Raw genomic sequence first — 13,821 nt, 5'->3', positions numbered from 1 at the left:
GGCCTCGAGCTGGATAGGAACGAAGCCTCTATGTATGCCTCCTAAGCATGTCTTAAGGACTACACAAAAATGCAAATGCATTAACAGGGAGTAACTGCTGCTCTGGTATTTTATTCATGAGTTCTTCACTTGTAGTCTCAGCTAAACAGTGTGCATTTATGTTCCACATATCAAAATACAAAAATATGAAAATTAGTTTTAATTGCTGACAATTATTTTTTTGGGGTGGGGATGAAGGTGGACATTCCCATTTCATGAATACATTTTTGTCCAATTGTGACACAAATTGTGTGAACGCAACCATATTAAACACACACACAATTTTGACTTTACAATAATACACACACACACACACACAACATTAGAAGTCTTCCACACACAGTGTATGTGTGGGTATATAATTGTAAATTAAGTATATAAAATAGAAATTTTAACTATTTAACACACCAACCCATTTATGCAACCTTTTCTCAATATAATAATATAAAACTAAGATATATAATTTACTTTGAATTATGCAAAATAAGTGCTTTGATTTAAATTGATCTAATTTGAAAATTTCTGTAATCCTTTTCAGGAAACAAGTATTGGGTTTTACAGGATGTTAGTGCAGGAGGGCTGTTTTTCACAGCATATCAAAACACCAACGAGCCTCCTACTGAAATCTCAAGTCTCCAAAAAACATTAGAAGGCTTCCTCCCAAGTTCTACAGCAGAGTGCTGTCATGTCAAGCTGTCGGTACAGTGACTTGTCAAGAGGCAGATTAAAAAGCCTGAGTCTTGGGCATGAATTCTGCTTTTTGCCTTAAAATTTCACAAAACATCGTCAGGACAAACTAAAATCTTAATGACCCACTGATCCATTGACCCACAATGATCCATTTAAATATATTTGTATTATATCCTCCTGCTCAAAGAAGCAGAGTGTGATTTTTTTTTTTTATCAAGGCATGAGAGATAAGTCATGGAGCATTGCCTAAGGATATTACACTGTCCAGTCCTGATTACATGACAACCACACTGAAAGGCCAGTATGATATTCATGCATTCATAACACATACTGTACAAGATTATAATGTTTATCACTATGCACTCAACCTAACAGTACTGGTGCCATTTCAAACTGTTATCAGGAGCAATAAGCTTGTGTGGATGACAACCAAACACAGACATTACCTTGACTGTAAATAAATGAATAAAAGTAAAGCTAAAAAAGCCCATTTCCATATGGGCAACATGTTAACCAACTAGTTGTATATATACAAAATTGTAAATGTTTGCTGTAATGGCACATTACAGACATGACATCCAAGCTTCACACCCTGAAAGAGTACATTGAGAAATGCTTATCTCAGCGGCAGGAGCGTGGATGGTATAGCATGTTATGTTACAGGAATTACTCTCTGAGGGCTTTTGGAGAGTCTGGGGGAACATATGCACTCAACCCAAAAATGCTTTGGAGTGTCTGAGTAAACGAACCCCGTAACCTCACGTGTAGGAAATTGGATGTACCTCAGAACAATTTTTAGGGCCAGGTTACAATCAGCCAACAAATTAGATTAGAGTATATATAGTATATCTATAAATTAGAGTACACATACAACATTAGTACTGATGATCAGTTGCTTCTGAGTCAATAAATGTCCACAGATTTCATCAGGACTTTTAAAGTTGGGCCTCAGAGGGACATCTTCTATTAATAGCAAGATCAGAATATCAGTTGAGGTTACAAATATTCTGCTTCAATGTCACTGTGACAGGGTCTGGCAGGGAGGCTGGTCAGAGAGCAAAATACGCTGCATGAAACGTACTGCAAAATATCAAGAGAATGTGAACTTATTGCTATACCGTCGCTGTGATGACTCCCATCCTCTGCTCTCCCTCTCTGTCACTCTTCACCATCCTCTTCCTCACACCTCCCGCTGCCCCAGTTTGTGTGTCTGTTCTGTTGTTCCACTGTCCAGAGCTGCCTTCAACGATGTACCTGACACACACTCACCTCTTACACATTCACAACTTCTGTGGTACCATTGCACAGCTTGTTCTAGATTCAGTATGTGCTAGACTCAGTTTGATCTAGACTCAGCAACCCTCAAGGAACACTGAATCAGGAGGCACAATATAAGTCTTCCTGCTTCTCTTCTTGTTCACAGTCATATTTGCACAACTTCTTCAGAAACCCACTCCCCTCCTCACCCACCCAAAGCAAATGATTGTTTGAGCATATTGCCATTTCATGCGAGCATTTTAGAGTTGCCACATTTCAAATGTTATTTTTCACAGAATAAGTGTGTACACAGATACAAACAAGAATCATGACAGGAAAACAACTGGACTTAAATGACCATTTCAACACCAAAACATCACGCACACCATAAAGGACTCTAAGCACATAAGCACACACGGTTCCAGATGTAACTACCATGTTGGAAGCGAATATAAGAACAGGCACACAGAAGTAAAGTTTTATTTCAGAGATTGGTTTGCCAGCCCAAGAGAAGAGCTTTGCTCAAAGCCTTTGATATCAAAAAGTGAAGGTGCCAACGGCACATGGTCAGTCATTGATTCATGCAATGGGTTTGATTTGATTGGACAGAGAAGTAGTTTATATATTTATAGCTTTAGGTAATAATCACATCATCTAACATTTAATCTAAAATTAATTTAACAATCACTTCATCAGTACTTTAGTGGGGGAAAAGTTGTCCACTGCAGTCTGGGCTTTTCTACAAGCACAGATATTCTGAAAAGTGTTATAAAACACTGTTAATGTTATATGTCTAATAACATAATAATGCATAATCTATCAAAGCAAGCAACAGAAATGGACCTGTAGATCTGCCACACCTCCTGCCTTGAGAATGTTAAATGACAGTGAGAAACGCAGCACTGCAACTGCAGATGTCTCACTGCCTGCTTCCTCGCATGAACCACATTAGATGCGAAGATTCAATCGGTTAATGCACAATCTGGTAATGTATATAATCACTCAGCATATCTCTGATGTTGAACAATGATGAGTTTTCTTATTTATGTGTGTTTTAAAGTGCTTACATATTTTTTTATTTACTGAGGGGTGGGAGTCCTGTGTTATTTGTGGCCTGTTTGGGGCAAACAATTAATAAAATAACATAATGATCAATTAAATGGTCAGGTTAATCAAACAACACAATTCACAAACCCAGGTTTAACTTAAAAACCCATGTATGTAAAGCTGTTTGTGTTTTTCCTAATGATTTTAGATGGTGCACACCGAGAAAGGTTACTGTTGAGCCGTCTAATGGCCCACTTTGACTATCTTTTCCTACTGTTAGCAAAAACACAGGGGGTTAAGCTGTACAAGAACATTTAGAGCTGTAGAACATGGTTATTCTGGATGTTTACTGTCATTTCTGTGCTGCATATTTACCAAGAATCTCAGACTGACAGGAAAGAGGGAGTTAATAATAGGGAGTTAATAATACTATGATTTAAAATGTGCATACCTCAGAATTTAATATGACACTGCATAATTTTTCGTGACATTATCAAAGACCACTAGTATGCACATTGTTGATTTTAACATTATTTGCAGAAATTGGTTTAAAAAATAAGTGAACAAATGAAATAAATGAAATAAACCATAAAGGACTATACTAAAACACCAGCATACTAGAATAACAAAACAGCCTGAAAAAAAGCCTTAGAGAAGAGACATACCTTTCTTCTCTTTTTATTGTTTTTGGACAAAAAAGAAATACAAGAGGTGCAAAAAATGTGAAGGACTTCCGGTGAAAATACAGTGGCAATTCTGGGCAGAACCAAAATTATAAGGCAGAAAGAAAAATGTTGCTGAATTATTTTGCTGAAAATGGAAATACCATGGTTGGATTTACTACCAGAAACCCAGAAGAGGGTTCCAGGACTGTGTGTGCTTTCTGAGGTCAGGACCATTCATGGATGCACCTGCTGAAGACATTTGGTGGTGATATAAGTCCTTTAACATTACTGAAATCATGAATGATTGCTTTGTTTTACATTTACATGTAAGCTTGGGTAATGTACAAGAAAAAAATGTAATGCGAGTACATGCAATGTAGAGTTGATACTGAGGTATTATTATCACAACATATTTTATGAGAATTTTAAATCAATGATTCATATTCTTTAATCTTTCATCTGTTAAGCACTTAAGCAATTTTGTATGGTCAAGTTGTAATAAGTAGAGTAGGACCAAACTTCCATCCCTCTGAGAAAATTCCAGAGGAATTTCCTCCTCTCTGTTCCTCTCTGATGAAGTTTAGACCGACCAAAAGTACCTTGAGTTTGGGGATCTTGCTTGCTTTACATTTAAAATGAAGTGGAACTGACAGTCACGTGCTCCGAAGTGGAGGGCTACTTTTGAAATGTACGCCTCAGAGGGCAAACTGAGCGAATGCAGTTTGGCAAATATCATCAGATCAGCACCAGACAGCAACATCTCAGACCTTAGACACCAAGGTAGCATGAAGTGGAAAGCAGAGCTGCTACAGCTGTATGTGTGTCACAGAATCTGCAGCAGAATAAGGCATTAGGGTACAAGAGGCAGGGCAGGGGGATAGGGAGAGAGGGAGGGGAGAGGGTGGGCAAGTAGAGTAGGAGGCAGGGTAGGAAATTATATCACTGCCAAAACTTTGTTAAAGGCTGCTATGTACTGCAGTGGGTAAAAGTGGATTTTGTACTTAAAAACATACACACTCCATAGGCACAAACACAGTAACACCTAGGGTCACTTTCACATGGACATCAAAGCAAGAAATGTTGTGCCAAATATGGTCCTCTTTTTTTCTCTCTGTCTCTCTGCCCCTATCTCTCCCTTTTTCTCCCTCTCTCTGTTATACACAATCACACAAAGACACACACACACACACACACACACACACACACACAGGGTTGAATTTCACATATTCATCTGATTTGAGAATGTGGGAGGACTGAGGAGCAAGTGTCTAGAGACAGAGTTATCAAAGACACTGCATATCAAAGAAGCCCCACACACATACCATGAATCATTTACCAGGCTGAGAGAAGCCTGTCACAAGCCACACTCACACACACTGCCCAGCTGGGGGTAAGAAAGTGAGAATATGAGAAAGGGAGAGAGAAAATACAGAGAGATACACAGCAAGGAATTCAAAGAGAGAAAGATTCAAAGCAGGGGATGAGGGAGGAGTTCTAATCATCAGAACAATTTCAGAGCGAGAAACCTTTACAGTTGTAACAGATATAATTGTGGTTTGTAAATGAATCAAGGGTTAATATTTGTGAGTGAGATTGTCTTGAATATAAGGTCAAAGCAAGAGGGCAGTGCTATCCCAGTGAATAGCATTTTGGGATATCAATTGAAAGGTTGTGGGTTTGAATCCTGGCTCACCTGTGCAACCACTGTTAAGCACTTGAGCAAGCACTTAGTTTTCTCAGCTCCAGGGGAGCTGTACAGTGGCCTGTGCTCTGATCCCAGCTTGCAAAGAAGCTGGGATATGCAAATAGAACCATTTCATTGTATGTATGATTAAATTAAGGCATTCCATCTAGATCTTCATCATCAAATCAAAGATTAAGCATTAAGAGATTATTATTTTTAACACATTTTATCTGTCTTACATATGAAATTATGTCAGTGCAATGGTACTGTTTTACTTCCTTTTAAAGTATTTAGTTCTTTAACAAAGCAAAATTATTTGCCAGTACAGTAACATTACTTTAAGTAAAATTAGAAGAACATGCCAAGAAATAAGAAGAATAATTTTATCATAATGTGGAAGCAGAGAAGTAGTAGATATGTTTTCCAGTCAATGTGCTTTCACAGTGGTAGCTCAGTGGTTAAGGTACTTGACTTGTAATTGGAAGGTTGCTGGTTCAAGCCCCACCACTGCCCACTGTTGGGTCCCTGAGCAAGACAGTTAACCCTCAATTGCTCAAGTTATACTCAGTCATAATTGTAAATTGTTATGGATAAAATCATCAGTGAAATGCCATAATGTAAATGATTACTTGCTAAGATGTCATTTTTATTAGTGAATGTGTAATTTATTGGCATGATACTGGGAATTCTAGACAGAACACATGCAGAAGACTTTGTGTGCGCGCACGTGTGTGTGTGTGTGTGTGTGTGTGAGAGAGAGAGAGAGAGAGAGAGAGAGAGTGTGTTCATATGTGTTTTGCAAGAGGCAATAAAGTGTTGTTCTGTTGGTTCTTAACACCGCTTAGGTGAAACACACACAGGCAGCATGTACCAAAAAATGGAAAAGGTTCAAATATTTCAGAGACTCACCAGTATCCTGTCCTCTGCCTTTCCATTTTTGGTTTCAAACTTGACCCCTCGAACAAACTTGATAGCAGACTTGTCAATTAACTTCCTGACACTGTCTGTTAAAAACAAACAATATATTATTAATGGAAAGTCGAGTGTAAGACACAGAGAGGTGGAGAGTTGGATGTGAGTGTGAGAGGGAGGTGTGGAAGAGGCACGTGAGAAGACAGAGATGAGGATTCCACTAGATTAATTATCGCTGTGTGTTTAACAGGGCTATTACGGAGTAATTAGAGCCTGAACGCGAGTGAGTTCACGTGAGATTATCGAAGGAAACCGCTTGTGCATGTGGCCTAGTAACGTAAACCTAGAAGTAATGCATTTCCTGTGGTCAGCATGGCATCACCGCCAAACAGCGCAGGGAAGCCCTAGCGAGAATCTGTCTCGTTCCGGTCGTTAAGTGTTACTCGAGGCTTACCTTTGGACCACGCGCTGGTCGCGGAAAACACACAGAGGACTGCGTCCAACACACACAAGATATATAGGCGATGACTGAGCTAGTATCTTAAATTGAATATTTACACTCATGGGTCAAAACCTAAAATGAATTTTTGAATCCGTTAAAGCCTTACAGATCTGCGCTTTGCGCGTAGTAGAGCGCAGCAATATTTCCCTTAAGCAGCAGATATGGCCTAAGGGTTTTTTGGTCGTTAACCTGGTGGGCATAAGCTCATCTGAAGGATGCGAAAGAAATAAATCACGCTTATATCGTAACTGTATAAAACCACCGGTCGCTATCGCAAATTAAAACAAATGCAACATTACTCTGCTCGTACACATGGCACATAAATGTTACGCTTTCCCATGTACATTGCGTCGATCGCTGTTAAATCTACTCTCACCGTATTGATAAGCAACAACAGACGCTATCGCCCATGCAGAAGCGCAGCCAGGAGAATGTCGGACGCTGTTGTCCCCCCCTCTCACCTGTAAGGTCTCTGGATACACTGACGAAACATGAAGCAGAGATATCTTTAGAAGCCATTTCCGTGTCTTGTACCAACATTCACCCTCCCTCAGTAATCACTTGGGCTGATTTTGCCCCTCGCTTGCATTCCACCAGTACAAGCGTCTGCTCTGTCCTTCCCTGTGAAACAGAATTACTGTGTGTGCGTGCGCGTGCGTGCGTGTGTGTGTGTGTGTGAGAGAGAGAGAGAGAGAGAGAGAGAGATGGGGGGGACAGATCAAGGGATAAAAAATGTATCAGAAATTTAACCTGATATGTATATGAAAAATAACGACAAATTAAATATAAATAGACTACACCATGTATTTACTTGTGTTACCTGCAAAAGTAATGATAATTAATGATTTGTGGTTTTCATGTCGATTTAAAATTGTAGTTCATTTTCTTCTCTCTCGTGCTTCCCCTTTCTTTATGTCCCCCTCACACCACACACACACACACACACACACACCACACACACACACACACACACACACACACACACACACTTTATTAGTGTCTAACTGCAGAGATACACACCTGAAGGTTATGTATCAAAATGATCTTGTGACTAATGCACACATTCTGCATCTAAGCTACTCTACACTTGGCAGACACTTAGAGAAACACCCATATTGTAAATGCACAGTCAAGGCACATATGTCTTAAAGGTGCATTAAAGTACATAGTTACACATCCTCTCTTTGCACACCCAATTTCTCAGCCCTCCTCTACCCCATTCATCACATCTCACTTTCTCATTACTGTTGATCAAATATTACTTGGATGGTTGGACATTTTCAATATAGCCACCATCTGTCAAATATTTATTTCAAATCCCACATTTAGTCTACTACAGGGCAACTGTGGTAATTATAGTCAGACAGCCATGTTATCAGTTCCTTTCCAAATATTGGAAAATCTGAAGGAAGGGTGGTAATGCTTTTAAAAATGACCACTCTGTGGTCAGCTCTGTGCTTATTTACTGAGTGATCAGGCACAGACCCGGCAAAGGCTTTGTCAGAGCAGTGTCACGAGGGGTGTAACAGTGTTCACTCCCCTCCAGAAACCTCTCCATTTTGGTGACTCATCACCACTCTTGCACAGTGTGTGCTAACCCTCCACCCTAACACACACATACACTCCCACTTCCCTTCTCCCATATATATATATATATATATATATATATATATATATATATATATATATATATATAAACGAAAAATTATGTGAGTGGGTAAATCCTTACCAAAGAGGGACTTAATGTACCTCTCCATGGTATTTATAGCTATTAAATACAAATAGGTCAGTTCACAGGTCCATACTATCTCTCAATTAATTCAGCTGCAAAGCCAAAATCAACTCTCTTGTACGCTAACAGCTTCTCATTGTTAACACAGTTGCCCCTTTTTCATTCAAGTTGAATGAATTTGACTGCATTTTACAATGCTTTTGTCAAAATGTGTTATTTTAAATGTGTTTAAATCAACTTGGCCATTATGTACTATGTTAATTCTTTGTTCCGTTGCCAGCAGATGCTTGCTGGCCTCTCACAAGCAAGGTGACCACCCATGGCTGTCAGTGACTGGCCAGCTTCTGTAACATGAATGGTCAAATTGACAAACTGGCACAACATTCAATGACTGCTCACACTGTGCCCCTTGATGGTTGTTCTAAAAAAACTCCAGAGGGTTGGATACACATGGTAGGCACCATACTGAATCACTTACAATTCCACCTTCACCATAAGATTTGCCTGTTGGGAGTTTTCACTTGCATGTTCTGTAATAAACAACATGAAAGGTCAATTTAACCACCAAAATCTTTGGGACATCCTCATGCTACCATTGCTGTGCTAAGTTACTATCTTTTCATTTGAACATCGAAATGTATTCATAAGACATATTGAATTTTTCTGAATGTACCATATTTGCAATGAATAAAAAGTAACATTTATAGGTATGATTGTTAGTATACAAATTGTCAGAAATTATAAATAGCAACTTGGCTCTTGCTCTTCTGTCTTGTTTTTGTGGAATATACAAGTGAAGGTCAAGACCCATTTCACAACCTGTCCACCAGAGGGTGGTGTTCTGCATCACTGACCTATTCTCATGCACTTGTACACAGTCTAACGTGGCACTCCAAAGATGACACATATGACATGATAATGATAAGTTCCTCGTCATCTAACTGTAATGCATGGTCACTTCGTAACCATTTCAAGACTGTGATTTGTGATTTCACCCTCAAAAACTGAAGAAGATTGCAGTTGGATTTTGACTAAACACATCACAAACTGTGGTTCATATTAACATTATCTGCAGAGAACATTCCTTTTCTCACACACTTCAGTGGTGGGACTGCCTGGGCAAATAGACTAGAGTGAATTTTTGAAATGTTGGGATATCTTTCTCTCTGACCATGAGGGACAGGTTGTGGTTCTGCTGTCAGTTGTCTGACTTTCTTTAAAAGCTTGGGTTCCACTAGCTGCACCTCATCTTCTTAGTCTGGTGACATTGACCCAAATGTAGAAACATCTTGTAGCTAGTAGCCCAGATTTCTGTGGGATTGTAGAGGTCACAAATTCATAACATCCATATCTTTGTAGTGTGTCAAGTATATTGCATGTAGAGTATATCTCTAATAATTGTCTAATAAGATTCTGCATTTTCTATACTTTCTATACTTTGTTGTCAGGTGAAAGTATACTACAGCATTATGAAATATTTGTAAAATGACCTATCAGTGCAGTGAGACTTGGCAAGACAAGTGAAAATGTCTAGAAATAGATTGAATAATCTCACAACTATATATTATTTACTTTATAATCTTGTATTGAAAAATGTTAACTATATGACTTATAGTCCAGATTTATTCAGTCCATTCATGATTTGCCTTTCCCTTGTATGTGTTGCTTCACTGCAAAGGTCATTTTCTCTCTTGTGAAGCTTCCAAACAAGCTACATACTAGATTCTTTTCTAATCACTTTTTTTTTTCTCTAATATTTACTCAGGAGCAACAATGATTCAGGACTCAACTCTTTTTTTCTTTTTCTTTTTTTCAATAAAGACTGGTAGATGTGTATTTATGGAAAACCAATAAAGTGTAGCACAGTACAGTTAGTTAACCGCTGCCTAGAGGTTTGGAAGGAACTGCCAACAAAATGAGTTTGTCTACATGCCGGTCTTGTCAGGCATGTCAATAAGCGTTTTTGAATTGAAATCCCCCCACAGTTTGAGAAAAGTGCTCTTTTTTTTGGCAAATTTGGAAATGGGGCTGCTTTTTCTGGGCAGCATATCAAGACTGCACACTCATTTCTCAGGTTCTGAGGTAGCTGGCAACTCTTCCACTTGCTGCCAAAATTGTCTTCTCTTCTACTCTTGCTCTTGTCAGAGTTGGGTGCTTTCGATTCAGCTGCTGTGCATGCAAATCTAATTTCTGATCAGCTGGTGTCTATTTTATAGTCTCTCAGCGTCTCTTTTAGATTTGAGCACTTAATGGCACTGTCAGTCATCTTCTCTCTGTGACACAATCCATAAAAGTAATTTAGTTCACCACTTTGAACACACAGGGCCAGTACACTCAAAATGACTTTTGCACAGTTTAAAATGCCAGTCTTATCCAGCTTCTGCCATTAAAATAGTCATGAGCCATTGTTTCTGACATTCCTTACCATTTAATATCAATTGCAACTAAATATGTCAACTGTGATTCTTTCCTAATTTGCATATGCAAATGAAGCACACTGCCTCCTTCCTGTCTACCACCACTGAAAAATTTAACCGACAAAGCCAAGAAGATAATTATGTGTATATTTGTTATATTTTTTTCAACCACAGTTTAGTCTGCTCTTGCGCTCTGATTAGCTCTCTCACCTCAAAATGGCTTTTTGTTAATGGAGCCAAATAACTCAGTAGAGATTCTCTCACTGTCCTTCACCACCTATGCTGAGCACTGCTAGGACAAGTTGGTGATGCATTTAAAGAGTTACTTACTTTAAAAGGTGCCGTGTTACTAATATTCCACTGTGTCACAGTGTCACAGAAGGATTTCTATTTTCATACAATTTATACCATAGTAGAAATATCACACAGAATTTTTACTGATGTAACATTTACTGATGTTATTATACATTTCCAGCACTACTTTACTTTGCCTTTCATTTGTAGAACAGCAATAATTCAATTCTAAAATTGTACCCTTTCCTGGGCGCATGTTTAAAAAAAACAAAACAAAAAAAAACAACAACAAAAAAAAAACAGGCAACAAGGATAAACTAATAACTAAAGGATAATTTGCATTCTAAAACTGAGCTATTGTTTAGTCTGACACTGTCCCTCAAGTTGATATATCGTCCACATTGTGGCTGTGTAGTTTTTCAAAGTGGCCCACCACTGGGCTCCTCGCTGCCTGACTGCAGGAGAGGTCTGGCTCATTAGTTCCTTTATCTGAGCCTCTTGAAAACACACCACATTCATTTGATTATATGGTAGTAGACTGCACTCATTCAGATCTTCTCTTGTAGTGGTTTGGAGGCTCTAACCAGCCTTCACCAGCAAGGAACTTTAGAATAAGTTTTAAGGTAGATTCTACAAAATCTTAAACCTTACAAAAGAAGGATGAAGCCTTCACATCACACACTGTTTGACTGTTTCTCCCCTCATGCAGGATTACACTCTCTATCCAGAGTTAAGCGCCTGCTCCAGTTTTACATTTGTGGCATTTAGCAGATGCTTTTATCCAAAGCGATTTACAGTTATGACTGGACACAACTTGAGCAATTGAGGGTTAAGGGCCTTGCTCTAGGACCCAACAGTGGTAACCTGGTGGTGGTGGGGCTTGAACCATCAACCTTCTGATTAAAAATAAAATATTTTAGCCACTGAGCCTTGGACTGAAAGGCTCTCTGAGCTGTGAAACTCCTCACCATTCATTTATCAAGACATGTTTGCTGTCCAAATTTTAATTATTTAGCTGTTGCACAGGTGATACAAGGTTAACATAACTAACACAGGCGATACAGGGTTAACATAGCCAACACATGAAAGCTTTGGTCCACTAATTAGCATCATGCAAATATTATGCTGAAATCCAGACTCTTTTTACAATTGTATTAGTGAACTAATGAATAAATTATTTAATCCTAAATCTTCTTGTAGAAAATAAATGTTTTATTACACATTTCACATCACACCCTCTATTAACCCTAAATCTAGGGATGGAGTTTAGACAGTACTGCATTCTGGAGAATGATTCTGGAACTATTTTGAGGATTTTACAGCCAAAATTCAATTTTAGTGGTAAATGGCAATTGTAATTTTGTGTGTGTGTGTGTGTGTGTGTGTGTGTGTGTGTGTGTGTGTGTGTGTGTGTGTGACTTCCTCTGTTTGACATACATTATAGAAAATCTGTTCTTTGATTCTGAAATGCAAAGAAAGCTACAGTAAAACTTCATCCAGAAGAGTAGACCATGTTAAAATAAATTAAACCATTTTTTTATACAACTCTGCAGGAACAGCTATCCAAAAGACAACAGTGCGATACAGTGAGACTGGAACATGTTGGATCATGAATCTAACAGCCATTTTTATATGTCTTTGGGACTGTACCAGTAAAGATTTTCACTATGTTTTAAAACAAGATGAATCACTCTTTCTGTTTGGGGTGATGTTGAATGCCTCCTTACATAACCCATCTAGTTTCTTCTTCATAATGAAAAGAGATTTCCTCAGTCCATGTGAGAAGTTGATTGCCAGAGATGCTGGATATGTTCCCACATCTACAAGGGAGCCAGAGAGGTAAGAAACGCTATGGATGGAAGGAATAAAGTAAACAAAATGGAAAGGTTTAAAATTGAACAATGCCTCTGGTTCTCTAAAACAAAGACAATACCATTTTCATTTTATAACGAAAAATATCACACTTTCCAGCCACGTTATTAGAAAAATATATCTTGTACAACATTAACTGAAAGGTTTATTAGGCACAACTATCTTATAGATACCTTTTAAGAATGTAGAGTCTTTACACAATTTGTCAGGTGCCCTCCTCCCTGTACATGACTGACCAGCAGGTTCTGACCACAGGATGACTGCTGACAAGATATTATTTGGATGATGGACCAAACTTAACACAGCAGTGATAATGACATGGTAATGACACGGTTATGGGTGTTGAGCTGGAGTCTATGAGACACAGCAGGGTCACTGAGGTTTTCACATGTGTCAGTAATATACCAACCAATCAATAAATAAAAATGTATTTTATAGTGCTTTTTACAACAGTTGTTGAATCTTATTGAAACTACCAGACTAGAGTGTTAAGAACAAATAAACACAACACATGTCATAGGCAATTAAACATTATGTAAATAAGCATGTTTTGAGTCTAGATTTAAAGATTGAGAGTGTTTCTGAGGCCTGAACTGAGGTAGGGAGCATCTTCCAAAGTTGAGGATTCTTATATGTGCTGTGGTTCTTCCCATTCGAGCAACTTACAGCAGGCCAGCACTTTGTGACCAAAGTGTGCCAGGATGATGTGT

General features: G+C 38.5%; 1 protein-coding gene across 1 annotated transcript in view; it reads right to left on the bottom strand.

Moving 5' to 3' along the window:
* The window catches only part of LOC113567917 (capping protein, Arp2/3 and myosin-I linker protein 3-like), a 21,579-nt gene extending 14,159 nt beyond the window's left edge, over positions 1-7,420 (bottom strand). The window contains exons 1-2 of the mRNA XM_035529168.1: positions 7,258-7,420; positions 6,292-6,386 (exon numbers count right to left, since the gene is read on the bottom strand). Of these exons, the coding sequence (XP_035385061.1) occupies positions 6,292-6,386; positions 7,258-7,336 (174 nt within the window). The 5' untranslated portion in view covers positions 7,337-7,420. The remainder of the gene's footprint in view (positions 1-6,291; positions 6,387-7,257) is intronic.
* Positions 7,421-13,821: the final 6,401 nt, after the last annotated feature.

This window comes from Electrophorus electricus, chromosome 8, assembly GCF_013358815.1.
Source record: "Electrophorus electricus isolate fEleEle1 chromosome 8, fEleEle1.pri, whole genome shotgun sequence".
Classification (NCBI taxonomy): domain Eukaryota; kingdom Metazoa; phylum Chordata; class Actinopteri; order Gymnotiformes; family Gymnotidae; genus Electrophorus; species Electrophorus electricus.
Note: the sequence above shows the minus strand (reverse complement) of the source record. Positions and strands in the feature narration are given on the sequence as shown.